Source organism: Phyllostomus discolor, chromosome 5, assembly GCF_004126475.2.
Source record: "Phyllostomus discolor isolate MPI-MPIP mPhyDis1 chromosome 5, mPhyDis1.pri.v3, whole genome shotgun sequence".
NCBI lineage: Eukaryota > Metazoa > Chordata > Mammalia > Chiroptera > Phyllostomidae > Phyllostomus > Phyllostomus discolor.
This window is the reverse complement of record NC_040907.2, coordinates 107,064,273-107,087,800: the sequence shown is the minus strand read 5'-3', so window position 1 is coordinate 107,087,800 and position 23,528 is coordinate 107,064,273. Positions and strand designations below refer to the sequence as shown.

At 36.2% G+C, this 23,528-nt stretch overlaps 1 protein-coding gene across 1 annotated transcript in view; it reads right to left on the bottom strand.

Annotated features, from left to right (window-relative positions):
* PARG (poly(ADP-ribose) glycohydrolase) overlaps window positions 1-23,528 on the bottom strand; it is a 208,389-nt gene that overhangs the window by 15,654 nt on the left and 169,207 nt on the right. The window contains 2 exon segments of the mRNA XM_036027504.1: window positions 8,219-8,324; window positions 21,443-21,551. Coding sequence (XP_035883397.1) covers window positions 8,219-8,324; window positions 21,443-21,551 — 215 coding nt within the window.

The window sequence follows — 23,528 nt, the reverse complement described above, 5'->3', positions numbered from 1 at the left end:
ACATACCTAACTGGGAATAGAGGGAACATACCTAACACAATAAAGGCCACATTAAACAAATCCACTGCCAGCATCATACTCAATGGGCAAAAAGTACAAGCATTACCCTTAAGATTGGGAACAAGACAGGGATGTCCGCTTTTACCTCTCCTATTCAATATAGTACTGGAAGTTCTAGCCACAACAATCGGATGAGAAGATGAAATAAAAGGCATCCAAACTGGAAAGGAGGAAGTAAAGCTGTCCTTATTTGCAGATGACATGATACTGTACATAGTGAACCCCAAAGGTTCTACCAAGAAGCTACTAGAACTGATAAATGAATTCAGCAATCAGTAGCATATTTATGTCAATAATGAATTAACACAAAAGGAAATTAAGAAAACAATCCCATTCACAATTGCTTCAAAAAGAATAAAATGCTTAGGAATAAACTTAACCAATGATGTAAAATACCTGTCCTCAGAAAAGTATAAGACACTGAAGAAAGAACCTGAAGAAGATACAAATAAGTAGAAACACATACCGTGCTTATGGATGAAAAGAATTGACATCATTAAAATGTCATACTACCCAAAGCAATCTATATATTCAACACAATTCCTATCAAGATTCCAATGACATATTTCACAGAACTAGAACAAATACTTCAAAAGTTTATATGGACCCCACAAAAGGCCCCACCCAGCAACAGCAATCCTGAGAAAGAAGAACAAAGTTGGAGTGATCACACTACCTAATATCAAACTATAGTATAAAGCCACAGTAATCAAAAACAGGATGGTACTGGCATAAAAACAGATACACAGATCAATGGAACAGAACAGAGAGTCCAGAAATAAACTCAGACCTTTATAGTCAATTAATATTCAACAAAGGAAGCAAGCACATATAATGGGCTAAAGATAACTTATTCAATAAATAGCATTGGGAAAATGGGACAGATACATGCAGAAAAATGAAACTAGACCACCTTCTTACACCACAAACAATAAATTCAAGAAGGATCAAAGACTTAAATGTTGGACCTGAAACCATAAAAATCCTAGAAGAAAACATAGGCAAGCAAAATCTTGGATATTACTCGTAGCAATATTTTATTGGATATATTTCCACAGGCAAGGGAAACAAAAGAAAAAATAAACAAATGGGACTACATCAAATTAAAAAGTTTTTGCACAGCAAAGAAAATCATCACCTAAATAAAAAGACATCCCACAGAATGGGAGAACAAATTTGCCAATACATCTGATAAGGATTAATATCCAAAATTTATGAAGTATTTACAAAACTCAACATCTAAAAAACGAATGACCCAATAAAAAATGGGCAATGGACCTGAATAGACACTTCTCTAAAGAGGATACACAGATGTCCAATAGGCATATAAAAGATTCTCAACATCACTGATCATCAGAGGAATGCAAGTTAAAACCGCAATTAGATACCATTTCACACCTGGCAGAGCTGCTATCATCAATTAATCAACAAAGGACAAGTGCTGGTGAGGATGTGGAAAAAGGGGGATCCTTTTACACTGCTGATGGGAATGCAGACTGGTGCAGTGACTATGAAAATCTGTATGGAGGTACCTCAAAAAATTAAAAATGGATCTGCCTTTTGACCCAGCAATCCCACTTCTGACAATATTTCTGAAGGAATCCAAAACACTAATTTGAAAGAACACAAGTACCCCTATGTTCACTGCAGTGTTATCTACAATCACCAAGATATGGAAGTAGCCCTAATGTCCATCAATAGATGAGTGGATAAAACAACTATGGGACATTTACACAATGAAATACTACTTGGCTATAAAAAAGAAGAAAATTTTACCCTCTGTGACAGTATGGATGGACCTGAAGAACATTATGCTAAGTAAAATAAGTCAGTCAGAGAAAGACAAATATCATATGATTTTACTCATATGTGGAATCTAATGAACAAACTAAAGTAACAAGGAAAACGGGGTTAGACTAATAGATGGAGAACAGGTTGACAGCTAGTGTGGGGGCTGTTTAGAGGATGGAGGGATTGAGCAAAAAGGAAGGACTCATGGACATGGAGTACAATGTGGTGATTGCTGGGGCAGGTGGATTAAAGGGAGTAAATGGTAATGGAAGAAATACAATAAAGTTAAAAAAAGAATATGCAAAACTAGATTAACAAAAGGTATTCAGAGGTTGAATAATTTTGTTAAGTAGAAATTAATTCAGTATATTGTATTTGCAAGTCATTTTTGTATACTGAAGGTCAACATCTAGATACCTTTTAATTATGGTAAACTAGCAAAGGCATAATCTCTCACAAACCAGGTAACACAATATGGAGATACGTAAAAAATAAACACTGAAGGAAATGCAAAAAAGAAATTAACAAAAACACAATAAAACAGAAAGAACTTTAGAGCACCATTTCTGTCTTTCTTGGTGCACTCAATGTCTCCCCAAAGGAAGCACAAAAAAATTAGATCAATAAAATGTCTAATGGTATAAAATGTAATAGAATAAGTTCTATACCATTCAGAGACATCTTTCAACTGCCAATATGATATTTATAATAATGGACTGTTAGGCCACAAAGAACAGTTCAAAACTCTCGAAAAAGTAGAAATAATATTGTCTGTACTCTTTGATTACAATGCAATAAAATTAGAAATGAGAGATAAAAGAAACATTTTTTAAAAGAAAAACCCGACTATTTAGAAATGGTTTTAAATTACCTCCTAAAAATCTCATGTGTGCCTAGTAGTACACTTAGGGCAGGAGCACACTTCATAGTATTTACTGAGGTGAGATGAGTAAAGCTTAAAAAAAACTACATTGCTTCAACCTTAACAATGAAAAAAGGTCAAGTGATCTACAGCATCATAATTTTTCCTGAGTCTACCGGGGAGTTGCATTTACAAGGTAACAAAAAGTATGACAAGACTCTTTAAGAAGAGATGAATCACAGGAACTATCTTTGAAAGAGCACAGAAGAAAGAGATGGCCACAATATAAATGGGTAAGAATAAATCAGTTAAAACTAATAAAATGTTAAAAGCCAAATGTGGGCTAAGGGGTCTCTTTGGAATATCTAGGAGCCTCAGAAATAGGAAAGTTCAAATCACTCAAAAGCTTTTTCCACGTGCCTCTGCAGGGTACTCAGAAAGATGGGGACTCAGCCAGGAGGACACAAAGTGCCCCTTTGGTAGCAATGGTGTACATGAGGTGACTGGCTGCTGCTGGAGGATAGGCACCAAGCCCCTCCCTCTTCCCCATGTTCCTTCTTTCCTACCCTCTGTCTCCGAGGGCCATTGGTTGCCTGGGACAAAGAGTCATTAATAACTGTCTGTTGAATAAATATATGAAAAATATTCTCTTAATAGTTATAAGCATAATAGACAATGAAAGCAGTTCAAAATTAAATTGTTATAAATTGCAATGCTCATGTACAATTAGGCAACACACATTAAAAATATTTTTGCCTTACTTCTAATAAGAGAAATACAAGTTTTAGGATTTACATATTGCCACATTTTCCCTTTCTGATTTTTCTTTTTACTATTCTTCTTTCTTTCTCTTATAAGGTAGGGATAGCACCTAATGGTTCAGAAGAGTCTTTCATGAAAGTTTTAGTAAGACACAGGGACAGATAAGGATGGCTAGTAGAGAAATTGTTAATACTGGCCCTGTGTTTATCTGCTCTCAAAGGGTTTTAGTCTCCCAGCTTGGTGTCATCTGTTGATACTTTGAATTGGACCAGAGTCGCTAATTCTTCTTTATGTACCTACTCTAGCTCCCTAATTCTGGTTCATTAGCAAACATATCTTTCTTGGTGCTCCCTCCTCTTGGAGATTAATCTAGCATTTACCTTGTTCATGTCTGTGATGTTGACTAATGAGAAGGGGGTCTCATAAAAGAGGAACATATACTATCCCGATGGCTGACTTTTTAAAATTAAGATATAATTGACCTATAACATTATATTAGTTTAAGGTATACAATATGATTTGATATTTGTATATAGTGAGAAACAGATGACCACCACAGTAAGTCTAGTTAATATTCACCTCCATACACAGGTAAAGAAATTTACTTTCTTCTGATGAGAACTTGCAAGATCTACTCTTTTAGCAACTTTCAAACATACAATACAGTATTATTAACCACAGTTGTCATATTGTACATTGTATTCCCAAGATTTATTCATTTTATAAGTGGAAGTTAGTACCTTTTGACCCACTTCACAGTTTCACCCTCACCCCCCACTTCTGGTAACCACCAATCAATCCATTCTTTGTATCTGTGAGTGGTTTTTTGTTTTGTTTTTAGATTCCACATATAAGTAAGATCATATGGTATCTATCTTTCTGTCTCACTTAGGATGATGCCCTTAAGATCCATCTATGTTGTCAGAAAAATTTTTGATAAAATTTCTTCCTACAAAAACCAATGTACAGAGTGGGGCAAAAGTAGGCTTACAGTTGTTCATATGGAAAATAATACAATAATAAATAATAATAGAAGGATAAGCTCTGTGTTCTGCATACTCACAACTATAAACCTACTCTGGCCCCACCCTATATGGTCACAACAGAAAAATACAGACTAAAAGGAAAATGAACATTTATATCACTCACCTAGACAACCACAGTTAGTCTTTACATATAAACAGATGAACACAGAGAACCTCAAATTTATGTATGATACTTTATGTTCATTTATTGTAAAAAATAATTTATATTATGTATAGTATGTATTTCCCCCCAATTTGGCAGATTCCAAAAGAATCCTTCCATGTCAGCAGTTATGTTTCTGAAATAATTAATAATGGCTGTACAATATTTCACAGATACGTAGATAAACCCTAACTTCTTTCTTTTCAAAATCAGTTTTAGTAAAACAATCCCTTACTCAAAAACACTATAACTACTTCTAATTTTTTTGAAATGATTATTCAAGCAAATAAAAGAGTGGGTATGGTCAAAAAGTCACTCCAAAGTTTAAATCTAAATCTTGATAACTGAGAAAATGAATACAATATGAAAATCTTTGACAACTATACTTGATAGTCACCAGCAGAAACAATCTGCCATCTGAAAGCCTTTATTTTGTAAAGAAAAAATGAGAGACAGACATTTATAAAGCTTCATAAATTGTCCACCAAAAATTACCAAAGCTTATAGCAGGTGTAGTTTCTGGACTGATGGTATGAATATACTCATTCATTTCACTTAAAGATTTTTGTAAACATATCACAAAACTGAAAACACGTAAAAATTAACTCCATATGACAACAGCCCAACAGATTGAAATAAATGAAAAAAACAGAAAAATACCTGCAACATGTGACAGTTAAGTAATTAAAATTCCTTCTTTTTTTTAGTATGTAAGAAAAATTTATTAGTGATATGTTCTCATGGAAGAGAATGGGCCTAGCCCAGGTGTGTTGAGAAAGGCAAAGGTACTTGGTCTCTTTGTCCTGAGGCCTTATATAATTTGTGGGGTGGGGTGAGGAAATTACTTATCAATTTGGTGAGAGGAGGTGGGGAATACTCCTCCAAGGGAGGGCATGACCTCCTGACCTCCTCAGCACAACTGTGGGTGGAGGTCTGTTAACTCAGATTTTTATCTTGCTCCAGCACAACCTCTTGTTATCCTGTTAAAAACAGATACAAGGCTGGAGGCAGTTATTTATGAGCTTTTCCTGCAAGTTCTATGAACCTCCCCTCAGCCCACCTCCTTCTCCTAAACTTCTACCTAACATTCCCCCTGCCAGCATTAGGAACCCAAATATTTGAAGATTTGGGGGTGACAACAGCTCTGACTATCTCCTGCTGTAAAGGGATGTTGAGACTTGTTGGGGTTCCCTCTCCTTGTTATCTATCAATTGGAAGAGGTGGAGGGAAATGAATAATTAATATTTCTTAATATACAAATGAAAAATCAAAATAACTCCCTAAGAGCTAATGGCAGAAGACATGAAAACGCAATTTGCAAAATAAATAAAAATGAGCTGACAAACATGAAATGTGTTGAACCTCAGAGAAATTAAAAAGACTGAAATCCCATCTTGGTGAGTCTGCCCATGCAAGGAAAACAATGTAATTCAGAAGGACAATTTGCAATAAGTATCAAAATATATATCTTTTGAGTCATTAATCTTACTTCTAGGAACTAACCCTAATGAAACAATTATATAAACAAGCATATATAATTATATACTGCAGTATTGTTTATCCTGTAAGATAAAGAAAACAAACTGTTTATGAATGGAGAATCAGGGAAATAAATTATGGTATACAGATACATACAACAGAATAGCACGTAGCTATTTTAAAAAATGTCAATGGTAAACCTACATTCATTTGTGTTGAAAGTCATCCATGACACTGTGAGGCTCTCAAAATGAGGGAGTTAGAGTATGGAATATATGATATGATCTTCTTAATGTCAAATAGTTACATAGATTGTTACACAGAAATGTCTGAAAGGATGGTCACCAAAAAGTTAACAGTGGATTTCATTGATTTTTCACATATATCAGAATAGTTTTCTAGGTTTAAATTATAATAATAAACATGTGTCATTGTTATAAAAATAGAGTCTCATAAATTATGACAGACTCAACTGTTTTATTCCCAACAACATGAATTTTATTTATATCTAGTTTGACTTTCAAGGTCAGCTGGCTACTTAATGTCTGCTTTGTTACTTTGGTAAACACAGCATAACAAAAAATCTGTCTGGTCTGAGTCCTGGGTTCCTGGCAGAAGCTTCAGAAACCCTGGGAATTTCCTGAGTGATACTGTCTTTGTCATGCTATTGAGGTGAGTCCTAATGGGCCCCTAGACAGCTTCAGCATTGGAATTTTTAGCCATTGAACTCCAGGGAGTAAAAGGAGGTCTGAAAATGATGTGGCCAATGTTCCAATCAGTGATGCCTGTGTATGAAGTCCCCCAAAAAACTTTAGACACCAAAGGTCAGTGGAGCTTCCCGGTTGGTGAACACAATGATATTCTGGGAGAGTAACTGCCCTGACATCACAGAGAGAGGATACGGAAGTTTTGTTTCTCTCTCAGATCTCACCTGATATGTATAATTTATAATAAAATTGTAATAGCACCTTCCTGAGTTCTGGGAGTCACTCTAGGAAATTATTACACCTGAAGAGAATTGTGGGAACCTCCCAACTTGTAGCCAGTTGGTCAGAGTTATGTGTGGCCTGGAGAACACCCTCCCCCACCTCAGACTTTTGGCTAGTCTGAAGTAGGGCTGGTCTTGTGGAGGACTTTGCACTTAACCTGTGAAGTCTACTCTCACTCCAGGTAGTCAGTGTGAGGATTACACTTGTACTGCAATATGCCCTGTTGGTGCCAGACCAGCTGGGTTGACACAGAACAGTAACCATTCTAAGTAATGATATAATACTATTTTCTGTTAAGTATACTTTTGAGGGTAGAGGAGATGTCACAATCTAGTAAATGGCCAACAGCTCTATTGATCAGGTTTTATGGTTCTTATCCCACAAGCAATAAAATGCAAGAAATTTTTATCTTTCTTGGGTACCCAAATGCCTCCTTAGCTGTGCCATTCATACAGCTCTAACAAGCATTACTCCCATACACTGTGTTCCTCTAGAAAAGCACTTATTAGCATGTGCTGCATTTGTCCATCTCTCTGTCATTTACTAAACTGAATTCCAAAGCAGGAACCACATGTTATTCACCCTGTATTCTCAGAGCCAACCATACTGTCTGGTCTTGAGTTTGGTTTTTAGGCCAGCAACCTCAGTGTCTATCTTCCTGTCTGTCTGGGTGACAGTCTGATCTTGCTGGGCCAAGAGCACAGCATACGTCTTATCATTTTGGTGAATGAATGACTGACTCAACAATATAGTTCTGTACACAAAAAAAAATCACTTCCATAAAGGAACTTATTTCTGTGGGTGCTTTGGTTTGAAACTTCCTAGCCATTTTAAATTTTTCTCTCTATTTAAGTAAATACAGTGTCTGGTAGATCAGAGAAATAAGTAACTTCTTAAGGGAAATAGTAAATAAAAATAAGAATTCCTTTAAGACAATAAAAAAAAAGAGGGTGGTGTCAAATATTCTTCTCTCCTCTTAGACCTTTGTGGTCTCTTACTATGATAGAACTTTAGAAATCCAGTTTGAAGGTCTAACTTTTCTTTCTAGTCCGAATGCTATTATTCTTTTGACAACTTAACCACCTACCTTTTAATCTAGCATCACCTCCAAAGGCACCACAGCCCCAGTTTCCTGTGGCCACTGCAGAAAGATTCTCTGAAGGAACTCCAGGACGGAGAAATCCACAGTAGGCCTGAAGGATGAAAGAAATTTCAAAGCATATGAGTTATCAGACACTAGCAGTCTTTCTGACTACACGTAATTGGATCTTTCTCCATTAACAAACTTATGTTACCCCTCTCTCTTTTTTGCCCTTAGGGGTCAAAATAGAAGGAAAAAACAGAGAATTGTGCATTATACAGAGAGTAAGAAATGACCAATTCTAATATTTATTTGCTTTGATGCTGGACAAATCAAAGCCTTTAAACCAATACAGGTCTCAGTTCCTTTTTTATTTTATTCAAAGACATATAAATAGAAATATCAGAGATATTCCAAAAACTGATAATATTACAATTACAAACTACTAGGAACTAACTAAAGAATGGAGAGACACTTCAGACACTTTTATTTGAAGGCTTAAAAAAAAAGATTTCATTTATTTATTTTTAGAGAGAGGAGAAGGAAAGGAGAAAGAGAAGGAGAGAAACATCAAAGTATGAGAAAAACATCGATTGGCTGCCTCTTCTTGCACACACCCCAAACAGGGACCTGGCCTGCAATCTAGGCATGTGCCCTGATCAGGAATTGAACTGGCAAGCTTTTGCTTTGCAGCATGACATACAACTAACTGACAGTCTGGGCTATTTGAAGGCTTTTATTCACCATTCTTTTCATTAAGGTAAATAGTCATTACAATTATACTTCCTCAGCTTTCTTTCTCTGAATTATTGGAACTAGATTAATTAACTGTGAACAGCTTTATTTTTTAAATTATTGATTTCTGAGACAGAGAGAGAGATTGATTTATTGTTCCACCTATCCATGCATTCATTGGTTGATTCCTGTATGTACCCTGACCAGGGTAGAACCCATGACCTTGGCAAATTGGAACAACACTCCAACCAATTGAGCTACCCAGCCAGGGCTATGAATAGCTTTTAAAAGTGCTTCCTACCACTAAAATGCTTAACAATGAACAAGCAACTAATTACAAAAGGGATTCCTATACCTAACTGCAAAATAACCTTAAGATCCATTCCAGCTCCAAGATTTTCTAGTTTCACAGCTGTTTTAAACTAGAATATTTAAAAATATTTCTCAGTAACCTGAGAAAAGGACAATATATCCTGAGAATGCTGGTTATGTACTAATTACATGAAGAGTTCATTTTATATAAGAGAAGACTGCAGTTTAAGGTTCCAGAGTTTCTGATTTTCATTTTTTTGCTGTGAGCCTAGTTGGTCTTTCTGCTTCCTAAAGGTTGTTACTTTTCTAAAATTATCAGACTATAAAAGAAAAATAAAATATCTAGATCTAAACCTAACCAAGGAGGTAAAAGACCTGTATGCAGAAAACTACACAACACTGAAGAAAAAAATCAGGGAAGACACAAACAAATGGAAATAAATACCATGTTCATGGATCGGAAGAATTAACATCATCAAAATGTCCCTACTACCCAAAGCAATTTACAGATTCAATGCAATACCTATTAAAGTACCAATGGCATATTTCACAGACATAGAACAAATACTCCAAAAATTTATATGGAACCATAAACAACCCCGGATAGCTGCTGCAGCTTTGAGAAAGAACAACAAAGAAGGAAGGATCACAATACCTGATACCAAAATGTATTACAAGGCCACTGTAATCAAAACAGCCTGGTACTGGCATAAAAACAGGTACATGTACCACTGGAACAGAACAGAGAGCCCCAAAATAAACCCAAGTCTCTATAGTCAATTAATATTTGACAAAGGGGGCAGTAACATAAAATGGAGTAAAAATAGCCTCTTCAACAAATGGTGCTGGAGGAACTGGACAGCTACATGCAAAAAAAAAAAAAAAAACTTGAGCACTAACTTACACCATACACAAAAATAAAGTCAAGATGGAGAAAAGATTTAAATATAAACTGTGACACCATTAAAGTCCTAGAGGAGAACATAGGCAAGAAAATCTCAGATATTTCATGCCGCAACGTTTTTACTGACACGTCCCCTAGAGCAAGGGACATAAAAGAATAAACAAATGGCATCTCATCAAAATTAAAAGCTTCTGCACAGCTAAAGAAAACAGTATTAAAATAAAAAGAGAACCAACCATATGGGAAAACATATTTGCCAATGATCCCTCAGACAAGGGTTGAATCTCCAAAATATATAAAGAACTTACATGACTCCACTCTAAGAAGACATGCAACCCAATTAAAAACTTGGCAACGGACTTGAACAGACACTTCTCCAAGAAGGACATACAGAGGATCCAGAGACACATGAAAAGATGTTCAGTACCACTAGCTAGCAGAGAGATGCAAATGAAAACCACAATGAGGTACCACTTCACACCAGTCAGAATGGCCATCATAAACAAAACAGCAAACAACAAGTGTTGGAGAGGTTGTTGAGAAAAGGGAACTCTAGTACACTGTTGGTGGGATTGCAGACTGGTACAACCACTATAAAAAACAGTATGGAATTTTCTCAGAAAACTAAAAATGAATCTGCCTTTTGACCCAGCAATTCCACTGCTGGGATTATACCCTAAGAATCCTGAAACACTAATCCAAAAGAACCATGCACCCCAATGTTCATAGCAGCACAATTTACAATATCCAAGTGCTGGAAGCAACCTAGGTGCCCATCAGTAAATGAGTAGATCAAAAAACTATGGTATATTTACACAATGGAATTCTATGCAGCAGAGAGAAAGAAGGAGCTCCTACCCTTTGTGACAGCATGGATGGAACTGGAAAGCATTATGCTAAGTGAAATAAGCCAGGTGGTGAAAGACAAATACCATATGATCTCACCTTTAACAGGAACCTAAACAACAAAACAAAGAAACAAACAAGCAAAATATAATAGAGAACAGCCTGACAGTGACTAGAAGGGAGAGGGGAAGGAATTTCAGGGGAAAAGGGGAAGGGTATACAGGAACAGGTATAAAGGATACATGGACAAAAAGTAGGGTGGGGGTGGTAATGGGAGTGCGGTGTGGAGGGATGGGTGGGTGAGCTGGGATGGGAGCAAAGGACAGAAAACTATAGTTGAACAACAATTAAAATAAAATTAAAAGAAAAAGAAAAAAATTTAGTCACATGACATTCACCAATGACAGAGCTACTTATTTTTTTATTACTATTTTTACTAATAAACAACTTTGAACAGGGAAATAAGAACTCACTGATACCTGAGAAGAGTAAATGGAAGTTATCTATGAATACTCATATGTCAGAATGAGTTTTCATTGAAAGGGAAGATGAGAGAGAGAATAAAGTTAAATTTACAGTCTCAAAGGTTTCAAAAGAGAGCCTTAAGAAATAAGAGGCAGGACGAAAATACTGGTATCTAGAGTTAAAAACTAGTACCCAACCAGGAAGTGGTGAAGATAGAAATGTAGGAAAAAAACAAAGAAAACAGTTATAAAAACCTACAGGCCCAGAAGTGGGTCCAAGAAATAGATGGTACTGGGGGAAATGCTTGTCACAAACATTTACACACAGACATGCATGAACACATGCATAGTTAAGTACAAACTCAATCTCCAACATAATTTCAGTAGACTCAGGTAGATATAATTAAACTATGCCTTTCACTATACTGTAAATACATTGTATTATTTGCTAGATTAATATTCAGTAATTTAATAAATACAGATTGTTGGCTTCCAGCCAAGATGGATGCACATGTAGATATACTTTGCTTCCTTGCACAACCAAAAGAAGGAAAACAAGAAATTTAAAAACAAAAAACAACCAGAGCTGCCAGAAAATTGAACTATATGGAAGTCCAACAACCAAGGACTTAAAGAAGACACATTTGTCCAGACAGGTAGGAGGGGTGGAGGCAGCAGATGGGCAAATAGGAATCACACTACATGGTGGCTGGCTGGAGGATGGGGCCAGTGAGTGGCTGGCAGAGTGGGTGATCCCACATATGTCTGTGGATAAGCTGGGAGGAGCAACTGGGGAACGAGACAGACCATGCAACCCAGGGTTCCAGTGTGGAAAAATAGAGCCTCAAAACCTCTGACTGAAAGAGCCTGTGGGGGTTGAGATGGCAGGAGAAACTCCCAGCCTCAAAGGAGAGTTTCTTGGAGAGACCCACAGGGTCCTAGAATGTACACAAGCTCAACCACCTGGGAATCAGCACTAGAAGGGCCCAATTTGCTAGAGGGTAGCGGAGGAAGTGACTGAAAGCTTGCCAAGAGCTGAGCAAGCAGCACTGTTCCCTCTCCAACCCCTCCCCGACATACAGTACCACAAAGCAGCGACAGGGGTTGCCCTACCCAGGCCAATATCTAAGGCCCCTTACTATGTAACAGGCACTCCGAGACAAAAAAATATGGCCCAAATGAAAGAACTGATCAAAAGTTCAAAAACAGAACTAAGTGACCAAGATAGCCAATCTATCAGTTGCACAGTTCAATACGCTGGTAATCAGGATGTTCACCGAAATGGTTGATGATGGTTGCAAAGTAGAGGAAAAAGTAAAGGCTATGAAAAATGAAGTAAAGGAAAATGTACAGGGAACCAACAATGAAGGGAAGGTAACTGGGACTCAAATCAATGGTTTGGACCAGTAGGAAGAAATAAACATTCAACCAAAATGGAATGAAGAAACGAGAATTCAAAAATATTGAGGAGAGTTTAGGAACCTTTGGGACAACTTTAAACATTCCAACATTCAAATCATAGGGGTGCCAGAAGGAGAAGAGGAAGACCAAGAAATTGAAAACTTATTTGAAAACACAATGAAGGAGAACTTCCCTAATCTGTCAAAGGAAACAGACTTCCAGGAAGCTCAAAGAGTACCAAAAAAGCTAGACCCAAGGAAGCACACTCCAAGGCACATCATAATTATATTACCCAAGAGTAAAGATAAGGAGAGGATCTTCAAAGCAGCAAGAGAAAAGGAGACAGTTACCGACAAAGGAGTTTTGGTAAGGCTGTCAGCTGATTTCTCAAAAGAAACCTTACAGGCAAGAAGGGCTGGAAAGAAGTATTCAAAATCATGACAGGCAAGGGACCTACATCCAAGATTATTCTATCCAGCAAAGCTACCATTTAGAAGGGAAGGGCAGATAAAATGCTTCCCAGATAAGGTCAAGTTAAAGGAATTCATCATCACCCAGCCCTTATTACATGAAATGTTAAAGCGACTTCTCTAAGAAAAATAAGATTAAAAATATGAACAGTAAAATGACAACAAATTCACAACTATTAACAATCAAACCTAAAAACAAAAACAAAAACAAAAGCAAACTAAACAAATAAGCAGAATAGGAACAGAATCACAGAAATGGAGATCACATGGAGGGTTATCAGCAGCATGGGGGCAGGAGTAGCATAGGGGAAAGGTATAGGGAATAAGAAGCATAAATAGTATGTACAAAATAGACATGGGAGATTAAGAATAATATGGGAAATAGAGAAGCCAAAGAACTTATAGGCATGACCCATGACATGAACTAAGGTGGGGGAATGATGGTGGGGGGTGGGGGTACAGGGCGGAGGGGAATAAAGGGGAGAAAAAAATGGGACTTTAATAGCATGTTAAAATATATATTAAAAATGATTTAATAAGTATGTTCCTAGAGAGTTGCTTATTTATACAAAGTCAATCACACAATTGTTATATAAAGTCAAACCACAATTGCTTAACATATACTAATACACAGTTGGTACTGATATTGATTCTCTGAGGTTTTAGAATATTGTGTAAAGGAGACTGTTCTGTGTGGTATGGACCCAGAAAGGACCCATGCCCATGGATAGGTTCTCTTGTGGGGAATCAGGCCTGCATTGTACCTAGACTGCTATGAGACTTGCTTTTCTAAAACTCCTTCACCCTGAATTGAGGCAGCAAGTGCCTACTGTAACTTCCTAAAGTCTGTGCTAAACCTCCCTAGTATGGAGTGTAACCGACATTATAACCAGTTCAACCACTTTTCCCTTGGCACTTGCATATATCCTTCTTCTGCGATGTGATTAGTGGCATCCTCTCCTATGTTTTCTGTAAAAGGTAACCATCTAAAGCGAACCTATGCATAGTAAATGAGGACCATCATGTAATGTGTGCAGAAAAGAAATAAAGGCCAGTCAAGGCAGGGCTGAGGCTTTTTCTCCTCTTGAGAGAAAAGCCAGGTTGTCTCTATTCCTCCACAGGACTCAGTAGTCCACGTGAATTTCTCGTATCTCATCCACAATGTGGTGGACCCCACAAGCCGGGGTCTGCATCATTATGATTTCTTAAAAACAAAGATAACATAAAAAGACCCTTAAGAATCTTGGGAACATAATCAATAATATCCTATTAAGTTTGCAAAGTGATACATGATTACTAATATTAGTGGGCTGATCACATGGTAAGGTATTAAAGTAAAATACAACTAATATTAACTATATTAGTGTATTAACTATACTTAAATTTAAAAAATTAATTTTTAAATGAGTCTTTTGGAAGAGACTAAAATAATATTAATTAGGAGTCTTCACATGATCTTGAGATTCAGTATTAACAATTTTGTAACTTTCTTTTGTTACTTGATTAAATAGCAATTGTATAAAGATGTTTATTACTATAGAATGTGCACGTATCATAGAGAAAAACTTGGGACCACCTAATTGTTCAAAACCAGTAATTAAGTCACAGTATATCAATCCAACCAATTTTATGGCCATTAAACATTATTATGAAGATTATTAGAAAGTATGAAAAATATTTATAATATGCAATTAAATTTATTAGGTAAAATACAAAATTATAGGTAATTTTTTTAACACATTTACATGAAACTAAATATTCCCTACAGAAATGAAAACAACTATTTGGATGACTTTTTTGTCTTTAAAATAATTAGAATTTTAGAAAATTCATTTTGCTTTTTTTAAATAATCACCTGAGGATATGTTTATTGATTTTAGAGAAAGGAAAGGGAAGAGAGAGACAGTGAGAGATCTAGAAACATCAATCAGATGCCTTTTGTATGTACCATGACCAGGAATCAAACCTGGAATGTGTCCTGACTTGGAATCATACCTGTAATCCCTGGTATATGGGACAACACTCCAACCAACTGATCTATCCTGCCAGGGCAATTGATTTTGCTTTTTGAAAAATGCAATGTAAGATGAAAAAATTATGCAGACCTTAGTTTCCTTCCTCACATGTGAAATCAAAGATGGCTAATATTATGTCTTTGGTTAGTCTGATTCTATATATTAAAAGACTTAAGGGAAAGCTCACTAAAATTATATAGTTTGAACTAATATTCCTGAAAAGTAAAGTAACACATACTTGAAGATTATAAATGATCAGATGTTGAACTTCTTAAAAAAGCAGCAAGTACTGATTGGTTTTGTTAATCAACATCTGGTTTAATAACAAGTCCCTTCCAAATTTGGTGATGGGAAATAAACACATAAATAAATAAATAAATAAATAAATAAATAAATAAATAAATTTTATAAAGGTAAATGGTAGTGACTTCCTGTTGGGGTGGTCTCTTTACTTTGTTAAATTTCTGACCCAGAAACCTCCATGAAATATATTCATTACTTAATCTTACCTGAATGAGTATAACCATGGCTAAAAGCAACTTTTCACAGATGATTTCTTTCTTGCCTTGCTGAGGTATTTCCCACTTTTGCAAGCTGGAGTCATAAATCTTTCCAATCTCGAAGATAATTCTCCTCTAGAATGTCACCCTGCTGATCTCTCTGAGGATTAAATGCTGCTTCACAATATCAGTTAGATAAAAGGAGACTGACTCTTCTTTTAAAAACCATTCTACTTGCAAGTCATGATGTCTGTCAAATAGGACAGGTGGAACCTAGATGCAGCAGACTGTTTCCAGAAGTAATAAAGCACTTTGTGGGATTGCCCTTTCAATTATTGTCTGGTGAGCAATGGCTAAAAATAGCAGATAGGACCCCAGAGTTCAAAGATCCACACTGAATTTTGGTGGTGAAAACTGGTCTTAGGCTAGTTGTTTTATTTTAAAAAATGAAGTTTTTCTATTCATGTCTACTTTCTCTCTGGCATGTAAAAAAAAAGGTAGAATTGTGCAAGTCATCCCTAAAGTGATTTAATATAGACTTCTGCTTTAGACCTAAATTGACAAAACATTTCATATTCTCCACAAGTTGTGCTGTCAGTTTCTGGAAAACTCCCCATTGCTTGTAATAAAATTCACAACTAACTCTTTTAATAGAACCATAACTAATAAATTGCAAAATGCTTTAATTTAGAAAGCCCAAAGTTATTTGGACTAGTTTTCTAATTAAGTTATCAATGACATTTAACAAAACCATTTACTCCTTTGTTCTTTTTCAATGAACGAATTCTAAAACTACATAATATTGGCCCTGGCTGGGTAGCTCAGTTGGTTAGAGCATTGTCCCCATATGCTAAGGTTTTGGGTTCAATCCCTGGTCAGGGCACATACAAGAAACAATCAATGAATGCATAAATAAGTGGGAAAATACACTGATGTCTCTCTCTCTCTCTCACTGAAATCAATATATTTTTTAAAAATTTAAAAAAGAAAGCTAAGACCTTGCTAAAAGAGCAAATGTTTATGAATATAGCAGTGAATAAAAAATATATACATTTATCAAATGACTTTCCATGTGCCAAGCTCTAAGCTAAGCGCTTTCATTGAGTAGTCCATGTGTTGATGCCCTACTACTTTGCACCTGTGGTATTTCCAATTTAATTTTATTAAATTCCCATTGTGGGGGGGGATGGGGAGGGAGAATCCTCAAATTTTCTCAATGCCCTGAGCTATACCATCCAGGACCAAAAAGTAATTTGAAGGAAGGGAACCTGGCTTTCTTACAGCCTACCTGTGTGACCTGGGACAACTTCGTCAACTTCCTGAGGCTCAGTTTGGAGATAGGAACAATGGCTACATCTCTCTGGGTGATTGGGATTAAATCAGATATAGCATTTTAAGTGCTAAGTACAGTGCCTAGCATACAGTAAGCAATCACTTAACATTAATGATTACTTTTACTATTATCACTTGAATAATTTTTTAAAGTTTCTATATGTATTTACCTGAATCTTTTATGAAATTTAATTAGACTTAATTGCATATTGACATAAATAATGGCAGGTTGAAAACAAATAGAGAACTGCCTTATTATACATTTAAAACCAATCCATCTGCTTCATGCAGTTTCATCTGTTTCACACTTCAATTAACACTTGGATTTATTGGGCTTTATCTAGCATTTGCTGAATATTTAGGAAATATTCATAAATTTATAACATTTTGAGTGATTGGAGATAATGCATTTATATCTAAAAAGTTTATCTGAAAAACTGTATTAGTAATATGTAAGAAGCTAATGAATCATTGACTAATTCATTTAACAAATATTTTTGAGAAGTTCCAATAAACAAGGTAGTCTGCTGGGCGCTGACAGACAAATAATGAAATAAAACTTTTTCTGTTAGGTTATTTTAAAACTCATTTTTCTTTGGTAAAAAGTATGCCTCATAAGTTCTCTATATTCTATGAATAAATGTGTTTCAATGTTGGTACCACAACTAACTACCTATTCATATATACCAAAGCTTCACATTTTTAAAATTTCTGGTGTCTTTGAGGATGAGTAAACTGAAGGTTAGTGCTATACAAGTAAATTTAGAGAACATCAATTGGCAAAAGGGAATTAAAAAAGACAAGAGTTATGTATGCCTAGGGTTATCTTTTAAAAAGATCATATTTGTTGATAGTTTCTAAAAGTGAATGACCTAGGGTATTTATGGGAATAGAGACTTTATCCATTAAAAAAGAAACATTTAAATCTGTGTTAACATATGATTATACTATACTTCCTTTTCATATATTTGTCTCCAATCTACCGACTGCTTACATAAATGACTTCTAGTATCAATGTACCATGTGACAAATTCACATCTACATGTTTAGTAAATAACATGTGATAAAAATCTAAATATAAATTTTTTTATTCTTTTGATATATTTTTCAAAACAAACATTATGTGCTTGGACACAAATGCTTTTTTTTTTAAATTTTATTTTAATCATTGTTCAAGTACAGTTTTCTCCCCCTACTCCCATTCCAGCTCACCCACCCAACCCTCCCCCCTTCCCCCCCATTACCCCCCACCCCTAGTTTTTGTCCATGTGTCCTCCAAATTTGTTCCTGTAAACCCTACCCATTCCCCCCTGAAATTCCCTCTTCTCTCCCCTCTGGTCACTGTCAGACTATCCTCTATTTCAGTGTCTTTGGTTATATTTTGCTAGTTTTTTTGTTTTGTTGTTTAGATTCCTGTTAAAGGTGATATCATGTGGTATTTGTCTTTCACTGCCTGGCTTGTTTCGCTAAGCATAATGTTTTCCAGCTCCATCCACACTGTTGCAAAGGGTAGGAGCTCCTTCTTTCTTTCTGCTGCATAGAATTCCATTGTGTAAATGTACCATAGTTTTTTGATCCATTCATTTACTGATGGGCATCTAGGTTGCTTCCAGCACCTAGCTATTGTAAATTGTGCTGCTATGAACATCGGGGTGCAAAGGTTCTTTTGTATTGGTGTTTCAGTGTTCTTAGGATATAGTCCCAGCAGTGGAATTGCCGGGTCAAAAGGCAGATCCATTTTTAGTTTTCTGAGGAAGTTCCAAACTGCTTTCCATAGTGGTTGTACCAGTCTGCAGTCCCACCAGCAGTACACTAGGGTCCCCTTTTCTCCACAGCCTCTCCAACACTTGTTGTTTGTTGCTTTGTTTATGATGGCCATTCTGACTGGTGTGAAGTGGTATCTCATTGTGGTTTTAATCTGCATCTCTCTGATGGCTAGCGATATTGAGCATGGTTTCACGTGTCTTTGGATTTTCTGTATGTCCTTCTTGGAGCAGTGTCTGTTCAAGTCCGTTGCCAAGTTTTTAATTGGGTTACTTGTCTTCTTAGAGTGGAGTCGTGTAAGTTCTTTATATATTTTGGAGATTAAACCCTTGTCTGAGGTATCATTGGCAAATATGTTTTCCCATACAGTTGGTTCTCTTTTTATTTTAATACTGTTTTCTTTAGCTGTGCAGAAGCTTTTAATTTTGATGAGGTTCCATTTGTTTATTCTTTCCTTTATGTCCCTTGCTCTAGGAGACAAGCCAGTAAAAAAGTTTCTGCGTGAAATATCTGAGATTTTCCTACCTACGTTCTCTTCTAGGACTTTAACGGTGTCACGTTTTGGACACAAATGCTTTAAGGAAAGTGTTTGGAACAGTGAAACAGGCTTGCATTTAAAAGGTAGCCAATATAATAAAAGACATCCTTCAGGCATGCCCTGGCTGGTGTGACTTAGTGGATTGAGCACCAGCCTGTGAACCAATGAGTCGCTGGTTTGATTCCCAGTCAGGGCACATGCCTGGGTTGCAGGCTGGGTCCCCAGGTGGGGGCATGTGAGAGGCAACCACACATTGATGTTCCTCTCCCTCTTTCTCCCTTCCCCTCTGTCTAAAGACAAATAAATTAAATCCTTAAAAAAAAAAAAAAGATATCCTTCAGGCAAATATCTGAATTTCAGAGTCAGGTATGAGACAAATTACAACTGCTGCTATAAAAAAGAACGGTCTTTCTCGATTGTGAAATCACTTTTTAAAAAGATAAATAAACAATATCTATTATTTTAAGTTCAATTTTGGAAAATAATACATTTATTCTTCATACTTTTTATTAGATTCCTTTGAGAATGTTAAACATTAAAACAATGTAATAGCCCTGGCTGTTGTGGCTCAGTTGGTTGGGCATCACTCCACAAACTGAAATGCCTCAGGTTCATTTCCTGGTTACATGCCTAGGGCACATGCCTTGTTTGCTGGTTCGGTTCCCAGTCAGGGCTCATACATAGGAAAGGCCGCCAATCGATGTTTCTCTCTCACGTCATTGTTTATCTGCCTCTGTTTCTCCCTCCTTTCCCCCCTCTCTAAAATTAATAAGCATGTGTCAGGTGAGGTTTTAAAAAAAACCTAATAAATTATATATAAAAAACACATCCAATAATAAATTAGATTCTCAAGTAGATTAGGATATAAGATTAAGTAGGATATAGGATATAAGGATATAAATGTAATTATTACATTCATAATATCTACTACATTGTTAGTGTAGTAAAAGCCTTTTGAGATCATTTGTTTGGTTATTTTACTAACAATATGAAACGCAAGGCAGTTCACCTAGGATAGGCAGAGCACAACAGAGTGAGACTGTTCCTACAGTAAGGCCCAGAAAGAAGATGTGAAGATGCTATACTGAATGCCAGACATGCCAATCCAAAACCACTCCCAGTTCCCTTGCAATGATACACCCAGTCTGCTGTTATTACCAAAAGTCTTTGTAGGTACTGGCACATCTGTAACCATGCAAAACCACAAACCTCATTATTTTAATAAGCAATCTCATAACTAAATCCTACTTCTAGGAGTTAAACAGTAGTTTTCAGAGGAACTGCAGAAAAAGCCAACTGTTTTGGTAAGACCCTAAATCTAGAAAATAGTATCAGCAATCTACTGTATGACAGCTTATTTATTATGGTTAACAGTGGTAAAAATGTGAACTAACAATAGGAATGGCTCATTTTTACATTTCTGTAATGCAATTAAAAATAAGAAAATAATTATAATAGACAGCATTAAGCATCACAGAAAATCACAGATTCTATAATAAACATGTCAAATTACCAAATCAATAAACAATTCACAGGATTCTTCCCACAATCGAACAATTTTAACTTGACTTTTATGGTTTATCTGTTTTAATCCTGACTACAAGGTGTATAGCAAAACATCATTGGGTATGCCTAAAAAAATTTTCAGGGCTCACTGATTTCTATATAGTTTTACAATGATAATGTCCCAAAGCAGCTAAAATTACTTGATGAGATAAATGCACATGTGGAGCTTAATGTCAAGCAACAGTCTATCTGGCATCAGTAATCAAACAATTACGAAATGGAAAGTACATTTTGTACAAGCTGACAGATCCATTAAATCAGGAGAGTTGTGGGCAGACATACTGACACTGCAAGAATGACCAGAAAACATTAATTTCAGCATTAATAAAATGACAGTAAATAGATGAGAGCTGCCAGATGAACTAAGAAATAAGGTTACTGGCCTTATTAAGCTCACGTCTGATTTTTTCAGGCACGAACTGGTCGAGGTAGCGTCTGAAGTGAAGGGCATCAATGGCAACAATTTCCGTGCTGCGCCGCTGCCAGCTGTCCCTGGGGCACAGAAGAGGAGGGGAAAGATAAGGAATAGGAAAGGCATTCACAAAGTAAAACCCTAACGTGTTACTGAGACTTTAGCAGGGTTAAAATATTAAAAACAAACCCATGGATATAGGTCTCAGAAAAACAGGAAGGCAGAAAACACTATCTTATTTTAGATCCAAGGCATACACATTGTCAACTGCCAGGCATTAAACAAAATAAAAAATTATGGAGAGACAACAAATGACATACTGTAAAGGGGTACATCATTTACAGTGAGTTTCAGAGGTTAAAGGATTAGGGGGCAAACAAAAGGAACTTAGGTCTTTGTTTTCCTCTAATACTAAAGACATGACATTTGTATTTTGACCAGAGATCATTCCCTCTTTGTTTTGAAAGATTTGTTCTCAGGTCACTGGGTATGTAACATCACCATATAGTTACCCAAGAAATAATTCCAAGAAGTAAAGTGTTACAAAAATGTGTAATGACTCAGACAACATTTCTACCTACTGTGCTCAACTGTTGACTGTGAAATTATTTAAAAAAAAAAAAAAAGACAGTAAAGCAAACACAACACAAAGCACACAAAAAACACACTGACTATGGAAACAGAAAGGACTGGGTGAGATGATGATTTTGAAAATGTGAAATTCCAAATACTTCATTTCTTATAAACTTGCATATATTGATATGCCAAGCAACTTTCCACCCTGAAAAATAGCAATAAAAACCTTCAGGTTACTCTGTAAATAACTAATCATGAATTAAAAATCCATGTAGATAACTGCTAAAAACATGTATTTTATTGATTATGCTATTACAGTTGTCCCATTTCCCCCCTTCACTCTCCTCCACCCTGCACACCCTCTCCCACCCACATTCCCCTGCTTTAGTTCATGTCCATGTGTCATACTTATAAGTTCTTTTGCTTCTACATTTCCCATACTATCCTTGCCCTCCCCCTGTGTATTTTCTACCTACTATCTATGCTACTTATTCTCTGTACTTTCCCCCCACCCTCCTCCTCCCACTCCCCTGTTGCTAACCCTCCATTGTGGAGGAATCCTGATACCTGATATCAAACTATAGCACAAGGCCATAGTAAGTAAAACAGCATGGTACTGGTGTGCTTGCCCTTCAAATGTGATCTCCATTTCTGTGGTTCTGTTCCTGTTTAGTTGTTTGCTTAGTCTGTTTTTGTTTTAGGTGTGGTTGTTAATAATCGTGAGCTTGCTGTCATTAAAAACATATATTTTAATGAAAACTAAGGAAAAGAGAACAGGGGCTGGTCTGAGATATTACAAAGAATAAGTTTGTAGGGCTACGTGAGCAGCAGCTGATTCTTTCTGCCACAACAGCTCTATTTTTTTGAACTGCTTAATCCTGTCACTTTTTTACCCAGCCCCGTAACTCTTATGCCCTTTGGTAACTGTCAATCTTTTCTCTAAATATGATTTGGTTTCAATTTTGTTTGTCAGTTTATTTGCTTGTTAGATTCCACAAATAAGTGAGATCATATGGTATTTATCTTCCCCTGATGGGCTTATCTCATTTAGCATAATACTGTCTAGGTCCACCCATGGTTTTGCAAAAGGTAAAGACTTCCTTCTTTTTACAGCCAAGTAGTACTCCATTATGTAAATGTACCACAGCTTTTTTATCTACTCATCTACTGATGGGCACCTGTGCTGCTTCCACATCTTGGCTATTGTAAATAATGCTGCAATAAACATAAGGGTATATACATTCTTTTGAATTAGTGTTCAGGCTTCTTCAGATATAGTCCCAGAAGTGAAATGACTGAGCCATAAGGCAGCAGTTCCATTTTTAATTTTTGTGGTAACTCCATACTGTTTTCCACAGTGGCTGCACCAATCAGCATTCCCACCAACAGTACACAAAGTTTCCCTTACTCCACATCTTTGCCAACACTTCTTGTTTGGTTTATTGATGATCGCCATTCTGACAGGTGTGACATGATATCTC